General features: G+C 39.6%; 1 protein-coding gene across 1 annotated transcript; it reads left to right on the top strand.

Annotated features, from left to right (window-relative positions):
* Positions 1-15: 15 nt before the first annotated feature.
* On the top strand, positions 16-27,478 carry LOC139724709 (uncharacterized). The gene is made up of 12 exons (XM_071635833.1): positions 16-192; positions 1,612-1,758; positions 9,673-9,828; positions 10,866-11,483; positions 12,708-16,826; positions 17,470-17,571; positions 22,034-22,200; positions 22,830-22,908; positions 23,164-23,295; positions 24,081-24,208; positions 24,810-24,985; positions 25,806-27,478. Exons 1-12 carry the CDS (start codon positions 16-18, stop codon positions 25,901-25,903), a joined length of 6,099 nt encoding a protein of 2,032 aa, XP_071491934.1. The 3' UTR covers positions 25,904-27,478.
* The last annotated feature ends 521 nt before the right edge of the window (positions 27,479-27,999 follow it).

Raw genomic sequence — 27,999 nt, 5'->3', positions numbered from 1 at the left:
ATCAGAATTGCAGAAATGGATGATACAGCCGACGACCCACTTTGCTTACAAACAATTGCAGCCAGCAGCAGCAGCAGCTCCCCTTGTACTGGTGGTGCTGGTAGTGGCAGCTTGCCTGTGGTGACGGTGGAGAGCGAAGTAAACAACAATGTCTACGAAGTTGAAAAAATCACCAGGATGTCCTTGGTACAAGTGAGTTTTAGGGACGCTTTTTAAAATTCCAATGGTTTGTACACTATGGGCATAATAGACTCTACTCTCTAGAACCCTTACCATAATTAATTCAGTGAAAACTGAACCATTTACAAAATTGCCAAGTTTCCTACATTATTGTACAACTTGTAGATCCTTCAGGAGGCAGCGCTAGTAAACAGTAGTGGCGGATCCAGGGGGGAGCACACCAGGTGCACGCCCCCCTTTATTTTGTGCCAAAACAAAAGAAATTTAAGAAATTTGGGGGAGGGGGAGGTGTGTGCACCCCCTCTTTTCAGAATTCCTGGATCCGCCTCTGAGTAAATAAATGACTTTCCTATCCAGGTGGATATTGTGAATTTCATGAAATCAAATTGCACAAAATTGAGGGGAAATACTAGATAACCTGCCAATCTGTCATTGAGAAGCATTGATTGATATCAACATTGACTTTCATGCTGTTGCTCAAAGCAAGTCACTGTGAGTCACTCATGAGAGTGATAGTAGTATGCTGTCTGTCATGCCTGCACAATCTGAAACTGAACTTGGAAGTTTCACTTAAAAGCCAGATATTATGCAATGTATCATTCGAGCAAAGTTTGCTGGGAGCTAAAATTTGATGTACAAATGATTATGGCAAGTTTAAAGAAGTTGGTTGAGAAATGTGTGTGTAAGTGTGTGTATTTACAGTATGTCTGTCTATTTGTCTATTAAATGTGTATGTGTGTGTCTGTGAATGTTTTGAGTGCACTCTAGAAACTAATTTTCAACCAACTTCAGTCAACTTGTCATACAATAAATCATGTTTATAATGTCTGGTTATGACTTTTAGCTCCCATTTTATAGAAAGATAGATGTCGCATTATACAAGGTGGCAAAACTTCATTTTCATATCAAATGCAGGCAGAATGTACATGTACATTGTATGTATTTGCAGCAATCGACTTGTGAAGAGTAAGTTGTTCTGAGCAACAACATGAAAGTTGATATTGATATCAACACTCCCAATTTTGCTGCATTTTGGTTTCATGTTTAATTTGAGATACCAACATATGAAAGTACATTAAAGCGCTCAGAAGGCGTCTTATGAATTAAACAGACTCTTCAGTAACAACAGAATATCAAATTTTCCATGATTCAGAGAAAATTTTTTCCCTCTGAGGTGCAAGTATCTCCCAGATTCCTCTTTGGAACCTTATTCATTGTGCTTGTATGTGGATATAATCTGTACATGTAGGTAGTGAGCCTTTACCAACAGCCTGAAGTCAGACTTCCCAGTAGAACCCAGCAGGGATAGGATTAGAAAATCGAGAGTCCCCCAATCAGAAGCTGTTTACACTTTGGCCAAGAGTGCTCAAATGGTCATGTGATCCGATATGAGTTTTCATTGTCATTTGTGTTTTGCATACCCTGCCACAGAACAAAATCTGGTTCCGTGTGCGATGGAAAGGCTACGGAAAGGAGATGGACACTTGGGAGCCACGCGAAAACCTGGATTGCTGCAAGGAACTCTTAGATGCCTATGTGTCAAAGGTCAAGGGCAAAAAGTACAAACAGAAAAAGAGAGTGAGTATGGTGGTCTTGTCAGTATTAGAAGTATGTATCCATCGAAATATAATTTCTGGATTAGGTGTAGATTAAAAGTTAAAGGTTACGCATACTTTTAGAATTTTTAGTAGGTTGGTATGGGGTTAGGGTGTAGGGTTAGGTTTATAGATAAATTTAAGATATTTTGTTAGGATGACCAAGTACCAACCTTAAGGCAGCAGAATGTGTGACCCGCTACAACAAAAGGATCCTAAAGTCGCTGACGGGTGTGCCGAGAAAATCGAGTTTGAAGTCAGATCATCAAAATCCGTCAAAACATTCAGATTTCTGTCTTTGACATAATTTTGTAGTCTAATGTATGATCTTCTTTCATCTCCCGAAATTTCGAAGCTAAATGATCAAAGGAAAGGCAAGAAAATAGCATTTTTCTGGGCCATGATTTTCCGACTTTCAACGGAACAGAAACATGTCCGAAGATTTGGGTTTAGCGCCACAGCTAGACTCCGTCCCTAGCAACGAGGGAGTGATCTCATTGGTCAGCGCGTGGCATCCTGGTTACTGATTGGTCGTGCCTGGACCAGTGGCGCTAAGCTTGAATGAACATCGTGGAGGTTGCTAGGAACGTACCTTCTGTTGTCAAACGGTGAAAACTGTCTTGCTTCCCCTTGATCATGATAGCGTTGGAAGGAAAACTCCGAAGGCGGTTTTCTCGAAAGGCTGATTTCTTAAACCACTCAACCTGCGCTAATAAAATTATCCATATCTCTGCAACTGAGTACTTTTATGAGTCATGTTATATAAAAAATGACATTAAAGTGGAAGAGTAAGGGAATAATGTCATGTCATTTTCAGAAAATTGTCCTCCCCTGACTTTCGGATCCTTTTGTTGCAGCGGGTCACATATACAACGTATATTTCATATTTAGCAACAACATTGCAGATCAGAGCTGATGTTAACACTTCTAATAGCCCAATTTGGTTCAAATTTTGGTGAGTGATCCTTGACTTGTTACTCTACATTGTGGCAATATGACAAAAAGTTGTAACATAAAACAGTTAATCATGACTTGAATATGAAAGTGTTATTAATGCCATAATAGATTGGGACTTCGAGCGTCACCTTCTCTGTTGCACCACTGTCAACCTCTGACAAGCTTTATTAAATGGGAATTTACCCCAAGTATGTGTGGATTCAGTGAACAGAGAAATAGCAGAATAACATGGTCAGTGAAGTTTGAGTATAAATCAGACAATCCTTTCAAAATTCTGATCAAATCAATGTCACTTCCTCACTTGACAAGAAGGCTACAACCATATGTGATGTCACAAAAGTGGAATGATGCTCCAAAAAGATGAAATGAAGTCTATAAAATCTCACATTTTATGAAATGTTCCTTCATGTGTGTAGACTTCTTTCTGAGACATGTTAAGGGTAATATCATTATCCACCTGCTCTCTGAAAGAGGTATTAAAGTTTACATGTAGTGCTCTTTTGTGGGATGGGAGAAAAATTCAAATATGTGGAATCTTCTTTATATTTTTCTTAGCAGTTACAACATCAAAACTTTAAAAATTCATAACTTTTGCATCAATTGTCAGATTTTCCTCAAACTTTCACTATATTTGATCTACTAATGTTGCTGCTTTTACTCAATGCACATTGCTCTTTGGGTTCTGGTAAGTTAAGTAATACACTAATGTCAGTAATCTTTAATATATGATGTACAATTGTGCCATCAATACTTCATACATGTATGTATGTAAAGGTACATGTTTCAGCCAAAAACCTTGCTGGTTGCAAACATTCATGTAGCGAATTATGCCTCTGAAGAAGTTTTTAAGGTTAGCAAGTGATACATACATGTATGTACAGTGTATGTACAGTGCTCAAGGAGCCCAGATGATACCTTCTGTGATAATCTGCATTTAAACTTTGTGTTACCAGCTTCAATTGAAAAGCAACAACTCTACTCTGTGTAGAGACAGTATATCACTTTTAAAATGTGTTTGACAGTTCAACAATGATGATTGTAAAATTTGCACACATGGTATCACATTATCAGAATGTGATTTGCATCCAAATGAAACTAAGCCATCCATTATTTTTTATGCCATCAGCAATGTTCATGCGGTCACCCTGTCATCAACGAAAGCTGTCATTGCAGATAAGCTCATAACGACAAGTTATATGTTCACATGGCCTCTCATCAATGATATGACAAATACAAGTATGTTAATATGAAGCTACAAGTACAATGTAACAACAAGCTGCACAAGTGCTATGTACCACGTAGTGGTGAACGTACATTACGTGGACTAAGAAAACTGTCACATTTTTGTCATTCCACGTAACGTACATTCACCTCTAAGTCTACAAATGGTGTAAAACACAGTGTTCAATACATTTTGAGGGCTGTTATTATCTTTTCTATTCAATATAAAGCCATTCAGTTGCCAAACAAATTTCCAATGATCATTTATTATTTGCCATTAGTTAGTACAAAGATGTCATTCCAGCGTAGTGTACGTTGACACACAAAAATTCATTTCGGCATAAATTCTAAGATTGCTTGTTTGAAGCATTTTGGGGGCAAAGTTATCTCTCATTAAAGTGTTCTCAAAGATCATTGCATTTTTGGGTAATGCACATTGGAAACAGAAAATAAAAGCAACATCCCGGAAATGGCCCCCTTTACCTTGGAAGTGCCCATCTGTAGTTGTGGAGGATGTACAGTGTAGATATGAATACATAAGTTATTGAGATGTACGATATGAAACTTGTATTTTCATCATTGATACTAACAATGCATGTAGGCCTACAGTAGGCATTTCTGTTTGAACTACATATTGTCCTCGATGTATACATTGTAGATTATCATGTAGCAGGCAATAATGTGAAGCTTCTTTTCATTTTATCTTTCTCTCAATGTGTGAAAGTGTCTTAAAACCAGAGAAAACAAACTGTGTTGGGGTCAAATTGTAATCTACACACATAACAACATTATTATTTTTGCTTCATTTTTTTTTTTTTTTGCCTTGTAATTTTTAGAGGAAATGGAAAAAATACTGTTGGTATGTATGTAATTTTTTTTTCTAAATCACTGTATTTTCACATAGTGGGATGGACCATTCTACAGCATTTCAAAGCAAATAATTGGGAAATCTTGCATAAATTATGTACTTAGTAGTTGTAATGGTTAGCATCACACTGTACTTTTGATCCGTCTGTTACTTATCCAAATAATTTCTTTTAGTTGGTGCATTCAGTGCAAATTCTTCACCAAAAACAACCATTCTCTTGCAATTTATGCATATTTTATGAGACCAAAAAAAAGAAAGAAAAGAAGTTGAGATGCAAATGCCGGTTATTATGATACCCAAGAAGGGTATTTCTACTCCTGTTTCATTTTATTTTCACACCATGTGAATCATGTAATGTTCAGACATCATGTGAATTATGGTAGAAGAATGGTAATTTAGTAACATTGCAACATGGTTTGTGTAAATTTATCATAGCTTGCTACATGTTGTAGATTGTGGTGCTTCAGAATCTCACCAATCAGTCCATATGGCTGCTGGTAGGGTTGGACCTACTACTCATCGACCGCCTAATGTTTATTTGCTTGATAAGAATATTTAACACTGAAATTCACGTAAAAAAATTGACCTACATGATTGAGAAAATCCAGCTCTGTCAAATGCCGTTGTTCCCTTTTCGATTCGAAGTTTCAGTGCAAAAATATCGCCGATGAACTTGCGTGGCCTCGTTTCAGCTCCCCGCGGTAAATCGCGTTATTAGGATCGACCGCTGTTTTTGCATTGACAATGCACGCAAACCGAGTTGTATTGAACACCGTGTTGTACGAAGCTTTTTAGAAGCCTTTTAGAAACTTCTATAGACATTACATTGTGCTGTCATTACTATTCGGTGAAAATGTTCATTCGAAATTTTGTCCTTGATTAAAACCATTAATGAACAGTGAATTATCGCATTTTCCCACACCATCCTCATCTACCATTCAAAGCCAATCCATTTTTCTGTGCTTTGCGCGCAGAGAAGTACGTACTAAGTGTTCAGTGCGCGAATTATACGCGGTCGGTTTAAAAGAAGGTGGTCGATATGTAGTAGGGCTACCATACCAATATGGCTGGATACAATATGTACCTCAACGATATAATTTTATGACGACCTAATGTTCAATTAATTCAAGAAGCCTGCTTGCATGGATGAGTACAGAGTGATTTTTCCTGGTTTGAATGGGTAACTTGCTTGATGTGCAGCTGTCATCATCATCATGTAGCTGCCATTAATTTTACGTTGACTTCCCTGTTGCCATGGCAATTTCTTTGCTGAATTTTGGTCCTGTTTGCTTGTGTATGCAAGTGTCAAGCACAGCAGAGAGGGTATTAACACACACACACACACACACACACACACACACACACACAAACATATAATGCACAGCTTGGAGAGAGAGCTGTTCATTGTTCAAACATGCCGGTGATGATTATTCCGCAGAATGGATGTGGCTGAGATGCAATCTTGGTAGGTAATAGCTACAGTGAAGGCCCTTGTTGCAATGTAAACTGAGATGGTAGCCTCCATACTGCACACCAGTGCATGGTTAGGCGCCTGCTTGCCACTTTGTCTTGCAGTAATTGGTTCTCCAAACAGCATATATCTGCAACACAATAAAAACAGGACATTTTTTTCACTGTGATAATGCTTCAAGCTCTAGTTTCCTTTCTATACCATTACGTAAAGTGGTACAATGTATATTCAATGCTCGGCAAATTACTATGCTAGGCTACAGTATTTCTCATACTACATCTGTATGGCGTGATTCCATGATCTGGGATATTAAAGTGTGATAATTAGTAGCATCATGCTCATGGTGCAAATTATTACCATTATTATTACATCTAGGCCTACATGTATTTTTTTTTTGGGGGGGGGGATTGGGGGAGTGGGGTCTAATCAAACTCAGCTGGTGTATGTATTCTATTATGATCCCTTTAAGTACTTGAGTACCGGTGCTACTGATGCATCTCATTGCATTTTGTTTCATGGATGATTACATCCAAACTCATACCCTCAAATGAATACAAACTTCTTGAATTACTACACGTACATGTAGTAAGTGTGACCACCTAAACATACAATGTAGTCACTAAATTTCAAATTATACATGTATGTACCCATTTTAATGTTTACTTTCATTCAAGCCAAGACGTTTTGAGCAAAGTTATGGGTCAACCAGTTTTTGTTCATTTCTGACCATCTGGTGAATGCTTTTTCTGTGGTTGTTGCTTGGTAAATTTTAATCTACTACATGTACATCGTATGTACATATTATATACTGTTTTTGTGCACATACTGTACATACTGTACAGCTGTACGTAATGTATTTCTCTCCACGTGTTACCATAGTGCTGACAGTGTTTTTGGATTACGGTAGCGAATGCTGTCAAGGTTGATGAAAAGGATTGAGCTCTTGAAACTCAATGGTACACTGTAGCTCCAAGGTTGTCCATGGATGACTGAGTTCAATGTGGGAATACTGTTGTAGGTGTCGGAGTCCCAGTGTCATGTGTAGAGCCTATCAATTGAAAGATTCATGGCCCGAACAGAGAAAAAAAAAATTAACAAAATAACGTGGCAGCAAGTTCTACACATGAAAACAGCAGATAGTAAAGTAGATGAAAAATTAAACATCAGCTATTTAAAATGAGAATGCAGTACTTGACGATCAAGTCCTAACCAGTGTTGCAATAGTTTTGCAACATTTTGACAAAAGTAGTCAATTCTTCTTTTTGTGTATCTTATTTTTTATTCTACAGAAGGACTATCAAAATACATCGTAGAATTTAGATGGTATCCTCCATTCATGAAATCATGTTTACCGATTGGTCTATTTAAATACATGTAGCATCATGTGACCAAACGTAACATTGCTACATACATTGTATGTTTAAGACAAAATGCTGATCAAAGAGAAATGTGCCATATTGTGACATCATAATTCATGGTACCGGTACTACAAAAGTGTATCAATGGTGTGTGTAAAGTTTAATCGGTATCAGCCTCGTGATACAACTGCATGGTTCGCTGCATGATCAAATATTGTCAACAAATGACAAAGCTAGAGGAATATTTATTGGAAGTGAAAATGTTTTGTGATTTCATTTCAAAAGATATGTTTTAGAATATAAAGCAAATAATTTACATTGCATTGTGCACTATTTTGAGCCTATATGGATTCCTGGGTGACAGAAATTGCGGTATTTTCAATAGTGACTATTCCTGTCACTTTATCCTTAATTTCAACTTCCAGCTCTCAATGCATGGTATGTACTAGTTTGTTACATACACATGTACGGTAGTAGGCGAGAGCCAGGGTTTGCAGGGCTGCCAACTCTCACGCATTTTGGTCCTTTCTCACTCTAAAACTTTATTTCATTTACATGCATTTCTATTGATCTCACGCATTTTGACTCCTAAATTATATCATTGGCCTATGGGAGTCTCACTCTCAACTAGTTTCCAGTGTTGGCAGCCCTGGGTTTGTCGAATCTGTTCTGTGAGTGTAAATTTATTTGATTGTGGCAAGATCAGTCAAGAGCAATTTGTTCATCTACAATGTACCTGTGTGATGTACAGATGTACAAACTCATTTTGAATGATTTCCATCTACAGCTGTGTGACAAGCTACATTTTGTACATAACCATATGCCACATACAATGTACATGGTGTGTAATGCTTAGAGAGGACAGGCGGCTGTGGAAGTCTGGCTATTTATGTACAGTGTAATAGTAAATACATTCTTTTCCACCCTGTATTATGCCAACAAATGTTGATGGGACATGATGTGTGTCAGATTGTTGGCACTCTGCCGAAATTCTCTTGAATATATTCCAGGCTGGATGTATTGTAATTTGCCATCCTTCACCATACTACCTTGGTGACATTGCAGATATTTGAACAGATTATGCAGAAACACTACATTTACAGACTGTAGATTTGAAAAATCTGTAAGAGAATTTTATTTGAAAATAAAAAGTTCCAAAAGATATCCTGACCTCTTCAGCTAATTTCTGAGTCTATAGTGTTTGAATCTTTTGATTCATTTTATTTTTTTTTTTTTAGGAACCATTTTGCGTATAAATGCAGATACCCAGTCTCTTGCACGTTTTACAGCATCCAAGATTTAAAGCTTGTTTTCTCAAAACTGTGTTTGGTTCTGATCACTGTGGTACTGGAACTTTGGTTCTACTTGTTTTGGACAAGTGGATCTGTAGAAAAATAGGGACTGGACTATTAATGATATACCAAAAAGTTTGAATTAATATTTGACGATTTATCAGACTCAAGAAATCATGTAATAATTAATATGCCAAACCCCCTTAACCAGTGTCAGCTCGCTTTTTTTTAACTGACTACTATTTTTTTTTTTTTCATTTTACCCAGTCATCTCATACACATAATATGCAGATATACATACTAATGGTTACATTTTTTTTTGGCAGTATTTTGTATTGTTTGTTTCTTTTTGGCCATAAATGTTGCAGGTTTCATTAAAAATGCTACCTTTTCCAAATTGTATTACTGATTTTATCTATTGCGGGAAAGCTAGAAGTACTGTTTTTCTACCAAAAATATGTTGTTGTTTTTTTTTCATCTCTGAGAATACTGCAATGCCATTTTATACAAGGTTGGCAACCCAACTCATTTATCGGGGACATCTGATACTGAATTATATTTTATGTGCTCTTATCCTTTACACTTTTAGTGTTTTGTAAGTTAAAAGCAAAATTGGCAAATAACATGAATAATCATTTGAAGTGTAGTCACCATTGTAATGATGACTGTTATCATCATTCTTGTAATAATAATCGTCAAGTTTTGATCCCAAATATCGCTGTCCCTACAGAGAAAGGTTCAGCGAGCCCTCTTGGAGCAAGAACAGCACAGCAGCAACGGTGAGATTCTTCAGGGCGGGGTGGCGCTGAATGGCCACGTCCAAAAGAAGCGCCAGAAGAAGAGTCGCATGGGGGAAAGAAACGTCCGCACCTACTTCACGCGAGACGTAAGTTTAGAATCATGCTATGTTGCTTTCTGTGTTCCCTGCACCTACAACTGTAGAATGCCAGAAGCAGCTGTTGATTTTTCTGTGATGGTTATGATAAAGATGTGGAATAATGTCAGGTTTATAGTATCATCAACTGAGAACCAGAAGGGCGCTATCGCATTCTAAAATTTGAGCATAGCTAAAAACGAAACATTCAATTTTCATGAAATAAAAAAGTGTACTTTAAAATCAAAAGTGGGTATATTTATAAGCATTGTTCCAAATATCTGGTAAAATAGTGCCTTAGTTGTTTTGATTTGTAACATTTTACTGAAAATGAAAGTAATAGAAAATTAACACCATAATGTTGAGGAGATCAAGCTCTATCATGTGATACAAATAACTCAATACCCCCAAAATTGTGATAACGCCCTTCTAGTTCTTATCCAGCGATATGTTCATGTCCATATGTTATTTTAGAGACTTAGAATGCTAAATGACTGTTATTGTATGCTAGCTAAATAATATGTCTTGTAAGAACATCTGTAGACAAAGCTCTTGGATAATGAAGATTCTGTCGCATCTTTACTACAAGTACCTTTACTACTTTTCTACCTTTTCTACCTTGTACTACCTTTCTTTTATCAAGTCTGATTTTGTAAGCCTGTCAATCTGTTGGTTGGATTTAACCCCCAGTTAATGAAGTCACCTTGAAGATGATGTAAAATAGCACTTTATTGATGGAAGCACATCATTTAAACATTGTCATTTTAAATTGAGTAATTATAGATTTTATCATTATTATCATTAGAATTATTATTTCTTCCATCTTTTATTGATGTTATCTCTGTACCAATATCTATCAATGACAATGGCTGCTCCATCATAATGTTAATGATCTGTTTGAATGCATCATACATGTACATGTACTACGTAAGTCTGTTGCTTGTATGTGCCATAATGGTAGGGAGTCAAAGCATAAAATCATAATTTTTTTTTTTTTTTTTTTTTTTTTTGCGAAATCTTAAAATTTGTTCTTTGACTGGAAATTCCAGGTCCAACCAAAGTGGCGAATCCATCGAGGTCAGGTGGAACTTATTGAGCATGATCCAGTGAGTCCCATCAAGGAAGTGAAGACAGGGAATGGAGCAGCCAGGGTGCAGGGACAGAACGCATCCACCAAACACCGGATCAGCGCCCTCAGTCTACCATGCGGTTCCACGAAAGAAGAGAACAAAATGGACGCGGGGAGCAGTGCAGAAGGAAACTGTGGTAGTGTTGAATGCATCAAGGAGAACAAGAGTGCCAGTAAGTGGAAAGAACACGGAGAACTTGATACGTGTGAGGACAGAATATCCGATAGTGGTGAAGGAAGATCCCTGAACGAAGGATTGCAGAGAACTGCCGGTGGGGAGAAGAAAGTGTCGCGGCGGGGAAGGAAGCGAAAAAGCGAGCAGACCGTGAAGGAGCACCGGACGAAGAAGAGGAGGAAGGATGATGGACAGGGCAGACAGCCCAAGGTGAACATTTGGAAGAGCGGCTGCGCAAAAAAGTTCATCAGCAAAGCAAGGAGGAGATCACGGCCAAGGGCGGACGACGGTAGCAGCGACGCATCAGAAAATCATTACAGTGAAACGGGTCGCATCAAGTTAAAGAGATTGGTCATCAGAGAGGTGAATATGAAACAGTGGTACATTTTAGTTTGTCGATTATAATGTTCACCAGTGTTTGTGTTGTGTCAGTGCTAGTGTAATAGGTGAAGCCTGCTGATACGGATTGCTAGACTGCAGGGCCCTTCACAATGGTGGCAATTTGCAATGGTGGCAACAACAACAAAAAATAGAAAAAATATCATGTTAGAAATCTGCCCAGCATTATGGTGAAACTGTAGAATGTGCTTGCCTTTTGTGTATGTGTGTGTGTGTGTGTGTTTGATGTACATGTGTGTGTAAGTGTGTGTAGGTCCTATGTATGTGTGTGCACGTGTAGATTTGTATGTTTGTATGTGTGAGTATTGTGAGAGTGTGACTGGCTAACACAATTTTCAAGGTGCTTAGCAACATGGTGCATAATTCATCGACTTCACCCCACCAGCTGAGCTTTATGGAGGTGTTTTGTCATTGTTGTTGCTGTGTAAATCATTCAGATCCTGCATGAATGATGTCAAACCGTAGTCAAGTCTTCTTACAGTGATGAAGTGTTGCCTGCCTTATACAGGCAACTCCAACATCCTCATGATTGCTCCATGTATGTATTATGCAAGAAAATCTCTCACTTGCCACGGATTCAATTCTGTACTTGTAGCTGCCTCAATGTCGAGACAAGAGAATACTGTTCCATGTTAGGGAAAAAAAATGATCAATGCTGCATACTTGAATGTTAATTGGAAACGAGTGGCAAAGGAGAATATACAGTCAACCTTGCCAAAATCGAATCAATTTAGACTGAAGAAACAGCTTCAATTTAGAGAAAATTCGACTCATGAGGGATTATAATCAATAGATGTAAGAGGGCTTGAAAAGACATTCGACTTAGACGATAAGGTCGACTTCAGTAAAGTTGACTGTATTTCAAAGAGAGTACTTTTGAATTTCTGTGGCAAAATCAAGACATTATAGCTGAGTGAGTTTTGAGGGGTGAAAAAGACATGTTGAAAGATCAATATATTTCTCATCATGATACACCTTTATCCCTTCATAGATTTAAATTTGTTGGTAAATCAGAGATATTTGTGGTTTCAATTGCTAATGAAGAGTTCCATGTTAGTAAAAGCAATCCTAACATTGTGGATAAAGATATTTCTTTTCCTGCTATATTGAGTGAGCTATAAGTAGCGCATTCAGATATATCTGTATTTCACATTAATGACTAATAAATAATGATTTCTATTCACTTAGTTGAGGAGCCTAGAAGCCCTGATGGAATTCCAGCGAATGATCGGTGGTGAGGTGAGTCAAGAGCAGGAGCTGTCGGACACCGCCGAAGATGATTATGATGATGCAGGAGACGCCAAGTATGAGCTGCATGAAGTGACCACGATGGAGCGACAGGACAAGTTCCTCATCAGGATCCGGAGGAAAAGGGTGATGCCAGTCCTGGAGAAAGAGCAGGAGGAAGGCCAAGGTGACCAGGAGAAAGACTCTCTTGAGGATGCGGATGATGAGAGAGATGGTGGTAACCATGGCAACAAACCTGATGAAGATGCAGGTGATGGCAGAGATTGTGGTAGCTATGGCAATGAACCTGATGAGGATGTCATAAGAAATTGTGGAAGCATCAAAGGAGATGCTAAAAATGAAGAAGTAGAGGAGGAAGGTGAAGATAACGCAGGAGAAGAAAATGGCTTAGCAGATGAAGAGGAGAGAAATGATGCATCGCCAAAGCAGGATCTGGTAGGCAAATATCAGAGGATGGGTAGTGGGGCACATTTGGAGATGCTCAGAGAAGAAGCCCTGTTATCTGATGAGGATAGTGACACAGATTGCTTTCTGCCTGACATCTCAGATGAAGAATCAGAAACAGACGTGATGGATGAAGGGGGAAGTAAAGTTTCGAAGGAAGAGAAAGCAGCCGAGAAGGTGGAGGAGATAGAGGAGGAAATCAAGGAAGCTGAGAAGGTGAACGCAGAGCTAGAAGAGGCAAAGGGAGATCTGGAGGAAACTGAGGCATTGGAGGAGAAGAGTGAGCTAAACAAGGAAAAGGAAGAACTGGAGAAAGAGGGAATAATACAAGAAAAGGAGGAGGTAGCGGAAGAAGTGGAGGTGCGAAAGAAAGAGAAGGAGGAATTAAAGGAGAAGGAGCCAGTAGAGAAGAAAGACAATGTGGAGGATGAAAGTATGGAGCTACAGAAGGAGGAGCAAAAGGAGGAGGAGGTAGAGAAGGAGGAGGAGTCAGACAAGAAGTTGGAGGGGAAGAAGAAGCTAAAGGAGAATGATAAGAAGATGGAGGATGACAGGATGGAGCAAGAGAAGGAAAAAGAAGAGCTAGAGGAGAAGGCGGTAGAGAGGGAAGAGGAGTCAGAGAAGGGGAAGATGGAGGATGAAAAGATGGAGTTAAAGGCAGAGGACCTAGAGAAGGAAGAAGAGCCAGAAAAGGAGAAGGTGGAGGAGGAGAAGGAGGAGCCAGAAAAGGAGACAGTGGAGCTAGAGGATGAAAAGGAGGACCTAAAGAAGGCAGAGGCACCAGAGGAGGAAAAGTTACAAGAGGGGAATAAGCTAGAGGAGAAGAAAGAGGTGGAGGATGACAGGTTGGAACTAGAAAAGGAGGAGCCAGAGAAGGAGAAGGAGGAGCCAAAGAAGGAGAAGGTGGAGCCAGAGAAGAAGAAGGTGGAGCCAGAGAAGGAGAAGGTGGAACTAGAGGAGGAAAATGAGGAGCTAGAGAAGAACTTTGGGGAGAAAAATGAGCTAGAGGAGAAGAAAGAAGAGGTGGAGGATGCAAAAATTGAGGAGGAGGAGCAAGAGAAGAAGATGGAGCTTGAGGAGGAAAAGGAGGAGCAAAAGAAGATGACAGAGGGGATGAGGGAGGAAAGTGAGAAGCTAGAGAAGGAAAAAGAACCAGAGAAGGAACTAGTGGAGAGGAAAGGGGAGTTGGAGGATGACAGGATGGAGATAGAGAAGGAGGAGCAAAAGAAGGAGAAGGTGGAACTAGATAAGGAGAGGGAAGAGTTAGAGGAGAAGAAAGAAGGGGTGGAGGATGAAAGGATAGAGCTAGAGAAAGAGGAGGAGCAAGAAAAGAAGATGGACATAGAAGAGGGAAAAGAAGAGCCACAGGAAGTGACAGATGGGCTGGAAAAAGGGGAGAACGAGCTACAAGAGATAAAGGAAAATGTAGGGAAGGAGAAAGAGGGGATTGACGATAAAAGGGAGGAACAAGAGCAGGCAAAGGAGGTGCCAGAGAAGAAGGAAGTACAGGAAGAGAGTGAGGAACTAGACGTAAGTGCAGCTGAGAAGAGGGAGAGGAATCAAGTAGGCAGTGCAGATGAAAGCCAACTTGAAGGAGTATTCACCGAGGATGTGAAGGAACATTCATCCATGACAACAGACGAGAAAGACCAAGAGAGTAAAATGGAATTAGGTGAACAGGATGAGCCAGCGAGATGCAAAACTAGCATGCAAGAGGGAGGTGTAGCAACAAAATTCTGTGATGAGGGAAGCACTGATGAGAAGAGTAGACAGATTGAACAAGAGATTGGCCATGATGGTGCAGAGGGGACCATCCGAGAAGGCCATGTTGGAAGGGACGAGGGATGTAAAGAAAGCGAAGGAGGAGAGAACACTACGAAGACCACCAGTGCCAGCAGAGAAGAGGTTGCTGAAGGAAACAAGGAGGAATGTAAAACAAAAGGTGGAGAAAGCGCACCGGATGTATTCCAGGAAATCGCAGGAGATGCTGTCCAGGGTAGCGAAATGGCAGGAGGCAAGTTGTGCAAAGTGCAGAAAGTTGATCGAAATAAAGAGACTGCAACCATAGAGAAAAATTGCAGCAGTGGAGCTGATGAAGTGAGTATGGACGTAGAGACCGTGGAGGATAAAACGGTGACAGGAACACAAAGAGAGGAGAACATGGATGTCACAGATGCAGTTGTTGCCAAGGCTGATACACACCCAAGCCAAGACAGTGAGCGTGATGTACAAATGGCAGCACAGATCTCTGATTCAGGATCTGCTGGCAACAGCCATGGAGGAAAACCACCAGCAAAGGAGAGTGATGATAGGAACATTTTTGAGAGTTTAGGATGTGGTTCGCAGAGTATGTTAAAAAGTGGACCTAGGGATGTTACCATGGAGGAGGGGGAGAGCCAAAGTGTAACCACGGCAACTGAGGAGAGTTCAGACCGAGGACTGGATGCATCCCAAAGCAAAGGAACCGGTGGAGAGGTGAAAAATGTAGTGAACACAGCAGTCACGGCAGCGTGTGAAGAAGATCCTTCATCATCAGATCCAGTAGAGTTCGACATTGTGCGCAAGTTGAATGGAGAGTTGAGCAATATTCTTGGTTCCATGGCTGTTGAAGGCAGCGTTTGCAAAAATGAGCATTCGAGTCATGATACGAAAGAATTGGTGGAGAGAAAAGTTGTTGAAGACAGTTCGCCAGCAACGAGTCATAAAGCAGGTGCCAAGGAAGCTGTGTCCAAGAGCAATGTTGAAGAAAAAGAATTGCCAGCAAGGAAAGCTTATGACAGTAGCACATCCAAGAAGAATGCTGGTAGTGTCAAAGCAACTCCCACATACAATGCAGCTCCAAAAAGAGCCAAGGACCCTGCAACAGAAAGAAGCAAAGCATGCAGTGACCGCAAACAGCTTGCGAACATCAGTACAACTAGGAAGGAAGAAAAAGATCAATGTCCAGAGACAGAGGTGGAAGTTGGTAAGGGCAGCAAGCGTGCAAGAATGAACCAATCAGGGACAGCTCTGCAGAAAGGATCAGTGGTGAATGGAGTGACAGAAGGAAGAACGAATGAAGGAATAATAAAAGGAGGAGAAAGGTATGGGACTGGAAGAGAAAGGGTTCCAAAAGAGGGAATGAAAGAAGTCGAGAAACCAGATGCAAGACAGAAGCCTGAAAAGAGGGAAGGTGGCAGCAAGATCCCTGTAAAGAAATTAGAAAAAGTCTCGGGGAACAGTGCTATGGAGAGGGTGAGAGTAGGATGGAAAAAATTTTGTGTGGAAAAATCAAGTGTAACTGATGAAGTGGCCAAGCATCCCGAGCAGAGAAGTCCAGCAAGTGACGAGCAGAAACCAGCATCCAAACACGGCTCCAGCAGAGTGGAAGCGGGCAACAAACTTCCTCAGAAGAAAACGGAGAGAGTCCCCGCAAACAGAGCGACAGAAGGAATGGATGGGAGAAGAGCACAGAAAGGAGGACTGAAGAGCGAATCTGGAAGGGATGAACGACAAAGGGGTGGAGTCAAGGACGGGCAGAAACCCTCGGCAAAGCCACTCAGTGAGAGAAAAGCACCAGATGGGAGGGATCCACCAAAGAAATCTGATACAGCGAAGAAATCTGATGCAGCTCAGGTGAATATTGTTGTATATTGTTTCCTCTCATCCCTTTCTCCTATCAAGGAGCTTCAAGCTCCTTGGCTCCTACACCATCTCAGTGTAGGCTTTTATAGCAAATGTAAAATTGATACCACTTTCAAGCTTCAGATCATTATAGTAGGCTAATCAATATTTTACAGAGGCCAGTAGAAAGCATCATAAAGAGTTAAGAGTAAATTTATAGGGTATGCGTGGGTGATCTACCTGCATGAATAGTTGTGGAAGAAGAAAAGTGCTTATCCTTTCCTCCCCCCCCCCCCTCCAAACTGTACTCTTTGGGTGATCTTGTGTAATTCACTCTTTATCTCCCCTCAACCTGAAAAGGATGAAATTTAAGAGACAGACCTACTGTATACCGGTTTAGTATTGTACTACAAAATACACATGTATTGATGTGTAAAGTTCTGAAGTCCAGGAAAACATTATGGTACAATGTAGCTTCTTTCCAAGAAGTTTTAATTTTTGTTGCTCTCTTGGCAGAATTTATGCGCATATGACAATAATATGGTCAACCATATTGTCAACCACGTCTTTAACAATTTTCAATGAGTGTAAACCAAAACTGGGTTAAGTGTTCATAGTTTCCATTTTAATGGTGAATACTCTTTTCATCTGTAAGAATAAACCTAAGAAAGTGGAGGGAGACCCCAGTGGCACAACTAGGTCCAGTCCTGGGTCAGACGAACTATATCAGGGATTGCAACGGTTCCTAAAGAGTGGGGTGAGTAACAACTGTTGCCATGGTGTTGTGGCATCACAAAGTTCACGCAAATGTACAATGTAATAAATGTGTGCATGTGTTCAGTCAAAGATAGTATAAGTCTTATGTGTTTTATCTCACATACGGTATAATATATCCATGTGTTTTGCAAGATTTAATTATATTTTGCAAATTGGGAGATGTGAGATGAAGAGTGGCTGTATACAGCAGGTGGCTGCTATAGACAGTTGGTCACTAAGACAGGTTTGACTGAACTTGTATTGTGTCCTTGAGTAAGACCTGTAAAAGGCATGATACCCATTAATGCAAATAGATCAACCTGTGGAATATGCTGTGCTGTAATGAAATTACTAAGTAATCAGGCTATACTGAGGTTATTGTCACATGTAGTATCACCTATCTTTTTTGAAAGGGCCTTAACCCATATCTGCCGGTTGCATAATGCAGTTTATAGGCTGGTGGTGCCGGAGGCTATTTCACATACAGTTTATGTTCACTTAACTGAGCCGTCTTCAATTCAAGGTGATGTCATCGACACTTATGAAAAGAAAACTATGGAAAACTATTATATGAATTGAAAGAGAAAGAAATAGCCTTTCATACAGTTTTATAAGATGTAAATCAGTGTCATGTCATGAATTATGTGGCGTCATAGGATTTTTATATTTTCGTATGATTTACATATTTATGAATAATCATATCGCTTATTCAAAAGAAACCACTAATGAAAAATATCCATGGCCTTAATACAGAAATACAACTTTCAATTTTGAAATCTTCATCATGTAAGATTCAGATGGTATATGACTCATAGGGTATAATGTTTACAAATATGAAGAAATATGGAATGATTACTCAAAGATCTGCGCTCTATGAACTAGTGTAGTCTATAAACTCATAAACGCTATGGATGGGACTACAGCAAAATAGGCCTATACATTGTACATATGCGTACAGCAGTGTTTGATCTCATACAGATGTAGACCTATTCTGTCAGCAGCCTGCTGTAAACCCCAAAAGGGAATACACATCCAAATGAAAATATTGGTAACAGGAAGTGATGCAAAGGACTATGGGATATCAGGTCAGAGTTCATGGGTGTATGCAAGGGGGGGTCGGGAGGGTCGTACGACCCCCCCAAATTTTCAAAAGGTCCACTTTTTGTAAAAGACATTTTTGTTTTTCGAGGGCTTTTTACCCTATACAACAGGAACAAAAAGTGACCAGGTGGAGTACCAGCAAATTGTCAAAAACCTCGTAAATTTCATAACTTAGTTTTAATATGCCATACTGGTACCTTATTTCTAAGCCGCACTGCCATGCCGAAAAAGTCATTTTTGTATACACCAAATGGACCCATTTTAAGATATAAGATTCAAAAACTCCAATCCGTGGGAGGGGGGACACCCCCCCTCCCACACCCTCCCCCCGCTCGGTCGCTCCGCTCCCTCGCAAAGGTGCAAAGGTCCAAAAATTTGGATTACGACCCCCCCAGAAAAATTCCTGGATACACCCCTGGAGTTCATAGGCTATAATAAGCTATATAAATGATATCATTGTCCAAGCCATTTCTGCTACGGATTATCCCGTAGATCGACATTCGCAGCGTTTGCGCGAACTACAGGATACCCCATAGATTCGGCGGATACGTGTTAACAGTTTGTGCATTTTTTTTAAAGTCATTCTTAGCATCAGGGCCCCATTTCATAAAAGATGATAGGATGACAACTCTTGCTGGAATGACAACTTCCCACAGCAAACGGCCAATCAGGAAGCTGTATTCTTGTCATTATCATGACAATTGACATTCCAGCAAAGAGTTGTCATCTAATCAACTCTTTATGAAATGGGGCCCAGATGTACAGTAATACAAACCCCAAATGACAAGTGCAAAGCCACTTTTTATACACATATTCCAAAGTTATTGTGACTTCTCCCAATCATGTTGTTGTTGTCTTTAAAGAAAAGAAGAGAGAGAAAAAAAAATGTGAACATGGAACATTAGTAATCCACCAAGCCTCTTACCTACATTTGTATTGGTGCATTTCTACCTGTATGGTACCGTAGGTAGAATGTAGATTGCACAGTATCAGATGTCATTGAATTAGGGCAAGCCTTGGAGTAGCTCCAGGACAAGTTTATAGGTTGTCATGGTAACAGTTATGGCTGCGACTTGATGAGGAACCGAACAAATAATGGATTCTGCCGGTGATGTGGTAGTCATCATAGTTTATTGTCACATGTTCTTCCGCTGTTCTTCAGAACTCTTGGAAGCAATTTAGGGGATGGCCGCGATTAAAAGAGGCCAGTGTCATTCGGAGAGTGACATTGCCATAGAAACTGGGAAGATGAAAAGCCTGTAATTACCCCACCAGGCACTTGAGATTTCATCATCATCAGAAGAAGACGAAGATTGGAATGAAAGCTTATTGAATCCGAGTGTCTAATTTCAGATGTCAGGAAAGTCAATTGACAAAAAGTCGGCTGCAAAAGGGAGACTATAAAATGTGTCAAAGTAGACCATAAATGAAATCAGTATTTCACAATATTAATTAGTGGCCCATATAAATACTGGTCAGTGATTGGTCAGTATGCAGTCACATCACTAATCAAACGCAGTGAGGCTCAAAATTGTAATTTAGTGTGCAGTGATGGCACATCAGGTAACATGATTTCAGAATTTGACTGGCTGCTGGTGGGGCTAGGTTGGAATGACTTGTATAGACCTATGTAGGCCATATAGTATGATAGATATTGGCTTGTCCACCTGTGTAATATAAAACTTGACAGTCCCTATAGAGTTGGGGGTATCCCCCCCCCCCCCCCACCACCCACCCACACACCCACACACACACACACATACACACACACAAAGGAGCTTTTGCATTTTTAGAATTGAGATTAAATGATCTGGTGCACACTTTTGGTGAAATATCTGGGATATTTTTAATAAAATAAGTAAGAAAAATAGACATTCAGCGACAATATCAAGGGCAAAATTGTGGTATCTGTCACCCACTGTTCCCTGTGTGCATGTTCACTGTGTGCTAAGTCCATGGAGTTGGATGGAAAGTAGGAAGAGTGAGTGGGGGGGGGGGGGGAGGGTATGTCCTGCTGCCACACGAGAAATAAAACAAAATCATATAATCTGCATTTTAAATATACACTCGAAAACCACGAGTAGCGCCCATCAGCATATATGTGCATCGAAGCTTACACTCCATGGTACAAAGTGTAACGGTCGACTCCTGGCGAGAATCTTCAGCTGTGTGTGTACGTACATAGAGTTCAGTGATAAAGCTGTACACAATTTGTTACTGGGATTCTCGAATTTATATCCGAGCCAGGCCAGCCTTCCAACTAAATGGTATCCCCACATGCTATCGGGCCTTTACACTATTACAGTGTAACATGTTTTCACCTGACACTAGAGTGACAGTGATGTACTGGTCTAAACCAGTAAATATCTATGCAAATGAGCCGAGTTGATGATGTCATCACCTCACAGTGTTTACCCTGATTCCATGGCATCCCATTATGAACGTGGTTTCTTCGCCAGTCAGCATATATCAATACACATTGTATGCACTGAGACTGGCTGTCAGTGGACAGTGATTGGGTAATCCTATTAGTCTTCCATCTACTGTCTCCCATTAGCCCTCCTATTTGACAGCCACATTTAGATATGTACCCTGGAGAGTTTTATTAAACAAATGAGTTCTTTATGGGTTGCAATTACAATATTGCAAATAGCTTCTGAAGGAAATTGAAACAAGAGTGACAGCAAAAGAGGTTAGCAAGTTACTTTTTTAATGGATAAGTATTATTGTTGTTATTGTTATTGTTATTGTTATTATTATTATTATTATTATTATTATTGTTATTATTATTATTGTTATTATTTTAGTAGTAGTAGTAGTAGCAGCAGTATTGTTATTTTTGCGATTGTCATTATAATTGGGGTTTCTTACGAGGCATAGGACCTATCATTTCATATCATATTACCATATCATATACACTACATAATTGGCATATACATGTACTGAACTTTATAAAATGGGATTTTTTCACAGTAGTGCCATGCATGCACTTTATGAGGTGCTCTGAGAATAAGGGGGGAGGGGGGAAAGAAGTGAAGCCCATTGGTCACAAGCTTTCTTCCCCCACCCCCTTGATAAAAATGCACAGACACAGATCAGGGCCAAATGCATTGGAGTGCACAATGTAAGGCACGAACTGTGCAGATATTTTACAGTTTACAGGGAAGCCACGCTCTAATGAGTGTGCTTACAACAAGGTACCACTTTTAATGAGGTGCATTTTAATAGACTTCTCAATTTTCCATGATTGTATTCAGCTGGTTACTATGTTTATGAAGAGTTGCCAGTTATAACGAGGTAGAATCATGGGTCCCCACAACCTTATTATAATGGGGTTTTATGATGTTACATTCTGACTACAGCTGACGATCGCCAAGGTTGGTTACCTCAGGCGGTTCCTTGAGAGTACCCACGAGGAGTGTCAGATTGAGACATGTACCACTCTCACCAGGTTCATGGACAGCAACGATGCCAAGATCAGCCGCGTGGTGCAGACTGGATTCTGCCCTCGCTTGGTAGAGCTTTTGGGGTGAGAAAACTTTTCCATTTTTAATGTCAGTTTTATTTTGTTTCATATCTCATTTGATGAATCATTGATTCTGACTAGTTGAAATGTGGTGCTAAAATTAAACAATTGAATTCAACTCCATAGTACCAAATTACCCCATAGTACTGAACCACCCTATTACGGTTCATAGTAGTGTGTATGTACATGTGCTCTAAATGCTTGGTTAAGATCCCTCGGAATAATAATGTCCAACAGTGTGTGGAGAAGCAAAAAACATGACTATTGACACTGATTGCTTTATGTGCCCCTGTGTTTACTCAGCTGGAATAAAATATTGAAGTTATTGCAAAAGATCTGCTGGAAAACCATTGATTTATCAATCTCTAATGTATGAGGCTTTCTCAAGAGATAAGGGAGTTTAGAATAGTTGCAACATGCACTTGATAGTTTCCATGGAAACAGCAAGACATCAGTATAAAATCTGTTTTGATCTCTTCAGATAATACAGAGGGAACTGCAGTCATTGCTAGTTGACAATAATTGCTATAATTTAGATCCAAAATAAAGTCTAGGTGCCAACTTATATGATGTTGCATAACTCATTCCAAACCTCCCTCTGATCGGCCTGATGTGTTGTGTGCCCAATACAGAAGTCCATCGCTGGACGTGGTGTCTGCGGCCCTCCTAGCGGTCAGCCACATAGTGTCCGGGAACGAGGAGCAGACGCAGGTATCAACTTTTTGACCAATTCTTCACCGTGTGTTTGGGTTAATTCTCTAATAGATGTATTGTTTTGTGTTTGTTTATCTATTGTGGCTTTGTTGTGTTTCTGGGGGATGACTCAGTATGTACTGTAATATTTTTTTTTATCTGAAATTTTACTGATCAGCATGGTTTCTTGCAGTTGTTTATTTTTTCTGATATCATCTTTGTAAGATGTGGACACTTTACTACCACAAAATGATGGTATCTGTGTGATTGTAGGCTGTCCTCGCATGTTCCCCCTTGCCCAAGTTTGTGAGGTTGCTGGACAGGGACCGCTTCACCAGTGCCATCCGTAAAGAGGCATGTCTGGCGCTGTCCAACATCACGGCTGGCACCAGTCAGCAGATTCAGGTGAGGCAGGAGTGCAAAGACTCCTACCATGATGATAACCATACTATTCCTGTTTGACTTTCTCACATTTTACTATTAAAGGGAATTCCATCTTGATATCATATTGCTTTGTATGAAAACAGCAAAACCATAGAGACAGATCAGTGAAAAATGTGGGGAAGAAATTGGACAAGTGATTAAAGTTATGAATTGTAAATTCTTATAGAGTATACAAAAAAACAAATTGGCAACTCGGTGTGACCTGGTGGCTTCACAGCTCGCCATTCAGTTTGTACACAAATTTCACCAGTTTTCATTTTTCTCCAGAAAAAAGTTTTCTTCAGACCTGTTCTTGGTATATGATATAAAGAGTATTAGTAATACGTTTTTGCATGTCCTCAGTGGATGATATTTTGTCTCTGCCAGAATATATCTTTAAAAAATGAAAATTAGTGAAATCCTCTTCACAAAACAAATATTTTGCTCATTTTTTTTCTTTGTTTTAACATAAATAGCATGAAATGTTATATTTGGCCAAGCTTCTTCTTTCATTTGAAACTGCTAGGCAGTGTAGTAAGTCTGTTGTAGCCAGCTCACGGTGACAGGGTTTGGGTTTCTGAGGTCCAGGTTGTTGGGTGGGGGGAAAACGGGGCACTCATGAATGTATCGCTTATGGCAAGTGCAGGGCCTAACCAACTGAATAAATAGGTCATTTCCTATGAGCTGAAAATGAACTGGCTTGTTACAAAAGGGTGAAAGGTCATACTTATTTTTCTGTCTTTTTGTCTGTCCATTTGGTCAACCAGTCTTTGATCGATGCCAGCCTGATTCCCGTCCTGCTGGACACCATGGAGCAGGACCACTTCTCTGTCCAGTACGAGGCCACGTGGGCAGTGGCCAATGCTACGGTGAATGGACGGCCAGACCAGATCAGGTGGGTGTGTTGATAGAGACAATTTGCAGCTAACCTGCAGTGATTTCTGAATTCCTCTAGTGTCTTCTAGCTCAGCGCTTCTCAACGTTCTCCAGCCCACTTTGCCTCCGACAATTTTTTTTTTAAAGGCCCAGTTAGATCAAGAATCAATCGTATTTATCATATTCTCGGCCAAAATTGCGGCCCACCTACAAGAGCTTTGCGGCCCACCAGTTGAGAAGCACACTTCTAGATCTTCCAGAACCAGAACTCTGAATGGTGCTCCATAGTAGCAGACCTGCCATGTAAGGCAGTTGGAATGAAATGTCACGTTCGGAAGGTCATATTCTTATAATGAATGCAAGTAATGGATCCATCTTTTTGGCTGAGGTGATATCCTTTCTATGTGCAGATCTAAGATAATGTGAGGATGATTGTTGAGGTAGCAAAATGTTTGAAAAGGAGATACCTCTGGTCATCTGTTTGCTGACCTGTACAATGCTACATATTTCCCAAGTCATTGCTTATATAATGCATCATTATTCATTTTTCCAAGACACCTAAAACTCATTTTGCCAAGCTTTACTCTTGAAGAAATGTCTCATCATTTCGTCTTCTCTAGATATATTGTGGAACAGGGCTTCTTTCGGGCTTTCTGTGCGGCCCTGAAGCACAGCAACGAAGTCCTGGTCCAAATAGCCCTGGATGCCATCCACAACGTCCTCAAGCTGGAGAGGGGGTCCAGGAATGGTCAGCGTGGTCAAGGCCAGTACTGCCTGCTGGTCAGGAAGTATGGAGGTCAGTGTCGCAGCTCTCTGCCCCCACAGACCCCTTCCCCCTTCAGTGGTCTGGTGCTTTATTTGCCTATTTTACCTTTTATCACTCAGTGGATGTATGTCATAAGTTAGAAAAGATGTCATCTTTTGTGTGAGATCTTTGTTATTCAAACATATACTGTCTATAGTCTGTACTCCCATCATAATGAATATACTTACAACAAATAAATTCTTTTTACAATGAAGTAAAAGTTCATGTCCTAAAATTATCATCTATATTATTGTGTTTTTATGCTTTACTGTTTGGCGTTAAGAAATTTCAACGTAACGCAGGAAAGCTGCCAGTCTCAAGGACATTGCTTCAACAGGAGTCGCCTGCATACCATTAATTTTATTTTCTATTTTTGCAGGATTTTCAAAAGCTTCTTGATTTTTCAAGTCACAGCTTATTCTTAAATTAGCAACATATTTTACAAGATTTAAGTCCCTGTTTTTCCTCTCTTAAATTGGCAATACTGGTGTATAAGACTAGACCAAACCTACAAGGCATAGAGAAGATGGTCTTGTAATATGTAACAAAAAAAAAACAGCAACAAAAATACAACAACAAAAAACAAACATGTTTCTCTGATTTTGTGCTTTATCTATTTATTATACCTTTTATCATTCACAGGAAGTATTTAAAGAGATAAAAGAGAATATTTCCTTCATGACTCTTGTTTTTCCCCACGCATGTGAACACCATGCATGTCACTCAGTAAAATTTGATGTCTGAAATTGTGCCACGGCAATGTCTGCGGGTGTCTTTCAGTAGTGTTTTGTTTTTCCCTGTCTTTATCCAGGCCTACGACTGATCAACAATGCCAGGAGTAAGGGCCCAAACTTTGTGAGGAAAAAGGCAGAGAACATCCTGTGGACGTTTTTCAAGGATTATCTGTAGCTCCCAACTCCCTCGTCATTCCAAAACAGGCATCTCAAACAACTCTGTGGAGACCTTGCTACACTACATTACTACAATGAAAGGCCGTCCCCTGGAGGTTTTTCCATTCCTGTGTACTTGCCATGTCTGTTCAAGACCAGGGGATTGTTGGAAATATATCAGTACCTGGTCTTGGTCTTGCTTAGCTCCTTATGTCTCTATCAAATTTTTTTCCAGTCAATGAAGTGATTTCGGTAAATATCCTATATGATTTGTTTAGCTTGCAAAGGCTCGTAGTTTGTCTTCTTTTGTTTTCCGACATTCTTACATGAGGAGATGGAACCCAATGACATTTATTCTTTCGGTGTTTTACTTTTGGGTGTTTTCTTTTTTAAGTTTTTGTTTTTGTTTTTGTTTTTGTTTCTGTGTAAATGTCAAGAATGTTTGAAGTAGACCTCAAAATTCCTAGACAATATCTACTTCTTCCACCTTTCCTCGAACTTCTTCCCAGATACGTAGTTTCTGCTTACCATTGATACAATCAAACAAATGTTTGTGTAAAATGCTGCTTCTTGAGACACAAATTTCTTTTCACTAGATGTAGTAGAGAGAAAAAAAGATATGGCACAATTCTTTCTGAAACATGTAAAAAAAAAATATTAAAAAAGAGGCAAAGAAGAGCTGGTATCCAAGTGACTTTGGCGTGTTAATTGGACATGCCCTGTTTGATATCACTGCCTTTTAATAAGATGGTGTGACAAGTGATGATGTAGTGAAATATGACACAGCAGGTGTCATTTAGCTTTATGGGTTGATCTGGTTACTATGGTATTTCTTGTAGTGCACTCAAGAAAAAACATTATGTATGAGGTGAAACTGCAGGATTACTTTAATGGGAGACATTGAAATATTGTTAAGATTCCCTTTTTTTTAATGTCATGCGTGCTTGAGGCAACTTTTGACAAGAAATATAACAGCATCTGTAATTGCTCACTTTTCTGTCCCATTTTGGTACAGTGGTTGATAAGGATTGTCAACAACTTTCAAGGCAGCCAATATGGTACCTTCTATTTCCTCTTGGAATCAGTGCACCAAGTCAGATGCGATTTTACAACAAAACACAATCATGACAGGCTGCAAGATATGAAGCGAGAAAAAGGCAAAAAGCAATGAAAAAGTCTAGTAAGCCTGGTGACATCATTAGTTCACTGTGTTGTGTGTCATGAACCAGATTGTCAGCTTTGGGTTCGTGAATCATTCCAAGAGGAAAGTCTTGGAGCATTACACAAAGCTTGCCACTGGGACGAAGTGTACATGTATTTGTTGCTGACCAATCATGGCCAGGCCACACCTTGTCCCCCAGTACCAAGTAAGAATAATTTTTCATATGTTAGGGGAAGTCACTTGCCCTCTCTATAAACATCATATAGTAATTTGATAGCAGCACTACTTTCTTTGTGTTAATCATCAATGTTGCAGCACTTACAAACAGAAAGCAATGCGTTTTGCCATTTGTGATATTAGGGTATGATGTATTATCACAGGGGCAGAATGCCTCAATGGTACTTATAGGAGGTTTAATAGATTTCCTTTGATTTGTAGGCCATGATGATTGCTTTTGTCGACATGTAGCAATAAGAATGCAGATTAATACATCTCCCTGTATTATAGTCTGAAGAATTTCAGTCTAAACCATAAATAGAGATATTGTTGGAACTGACTTTCTATTGAAGCTCCATTGTTTCTTGTATATTTGTTTTTATTCACACGATTATTGAACTGTCATGTAGCAAATGAATAAAGCATTCATAATGTGAGTGACACGACACGAGTACTTTTTTTTCATGATGATGAAATGTGATTTATCATCAAATGGTTTTACTATTTGGTCGGGTTGTTGTAATTTCTGTGGTGATCCAATGATTTCATGAATTCAAAGAGAAGATATAAGATCACGACCAAGGCCAACTGATTAGTTCATGCTTATCAAAAAGTGATGTGGCCATGAATATGAGTCATTGAAATATCAACTTGTAGGAGAAGGTAAGAAATGATTTTGTACAATTATGATCAGAAAAATAATGTGAAGGTGAAAGGTAGGTTTTTTTTTTTTCATT

This window comes from Diadema antillarum, unplaced genomic scaffold (genome assembly GCF_040938485.1).
Source record: "Diadema antillarum isolate AM-2024a unplaced genomic scaffold, OU_Dant_1.0 scf00000015, whole genome shotgun sequence".
In the NCBI taxonomy this organism is placed as follows: Eukaryota; Metazoa; Echinodermata; class Echinoidea; order Diadematoida; family Diadematidae; genus Diadema; species Diadema antillarum.
The sequence above is the reverse complement of the archived record's forward strand: the minus strand, read 5'-3'. Positions and strand labels throughout refer to the sequence as shown.

Coding starts and splice junctions, on each gene's coding strand:
- LOC139724709 (XM_071635833.1), top strand. CDS start 16: ATGGATGATACAGCCGACGACCCACTTTGCTTACAAACAATTGCAGCC. Junction 9,829..10,865: donor GCACCTACTTCACGCGAGAC/GTAAGTTTAGAA, acceptor TGGAAATTCCAG/GTCCAACCAAAGTGGCGAAT. Junction 11,484..12,707: donor AGAGATTGGTCATCAGAGAG/GTGAATATGAAA, acceptor CTATTCACTTAG/TTGAGGAGCCTAGAAGCCCT.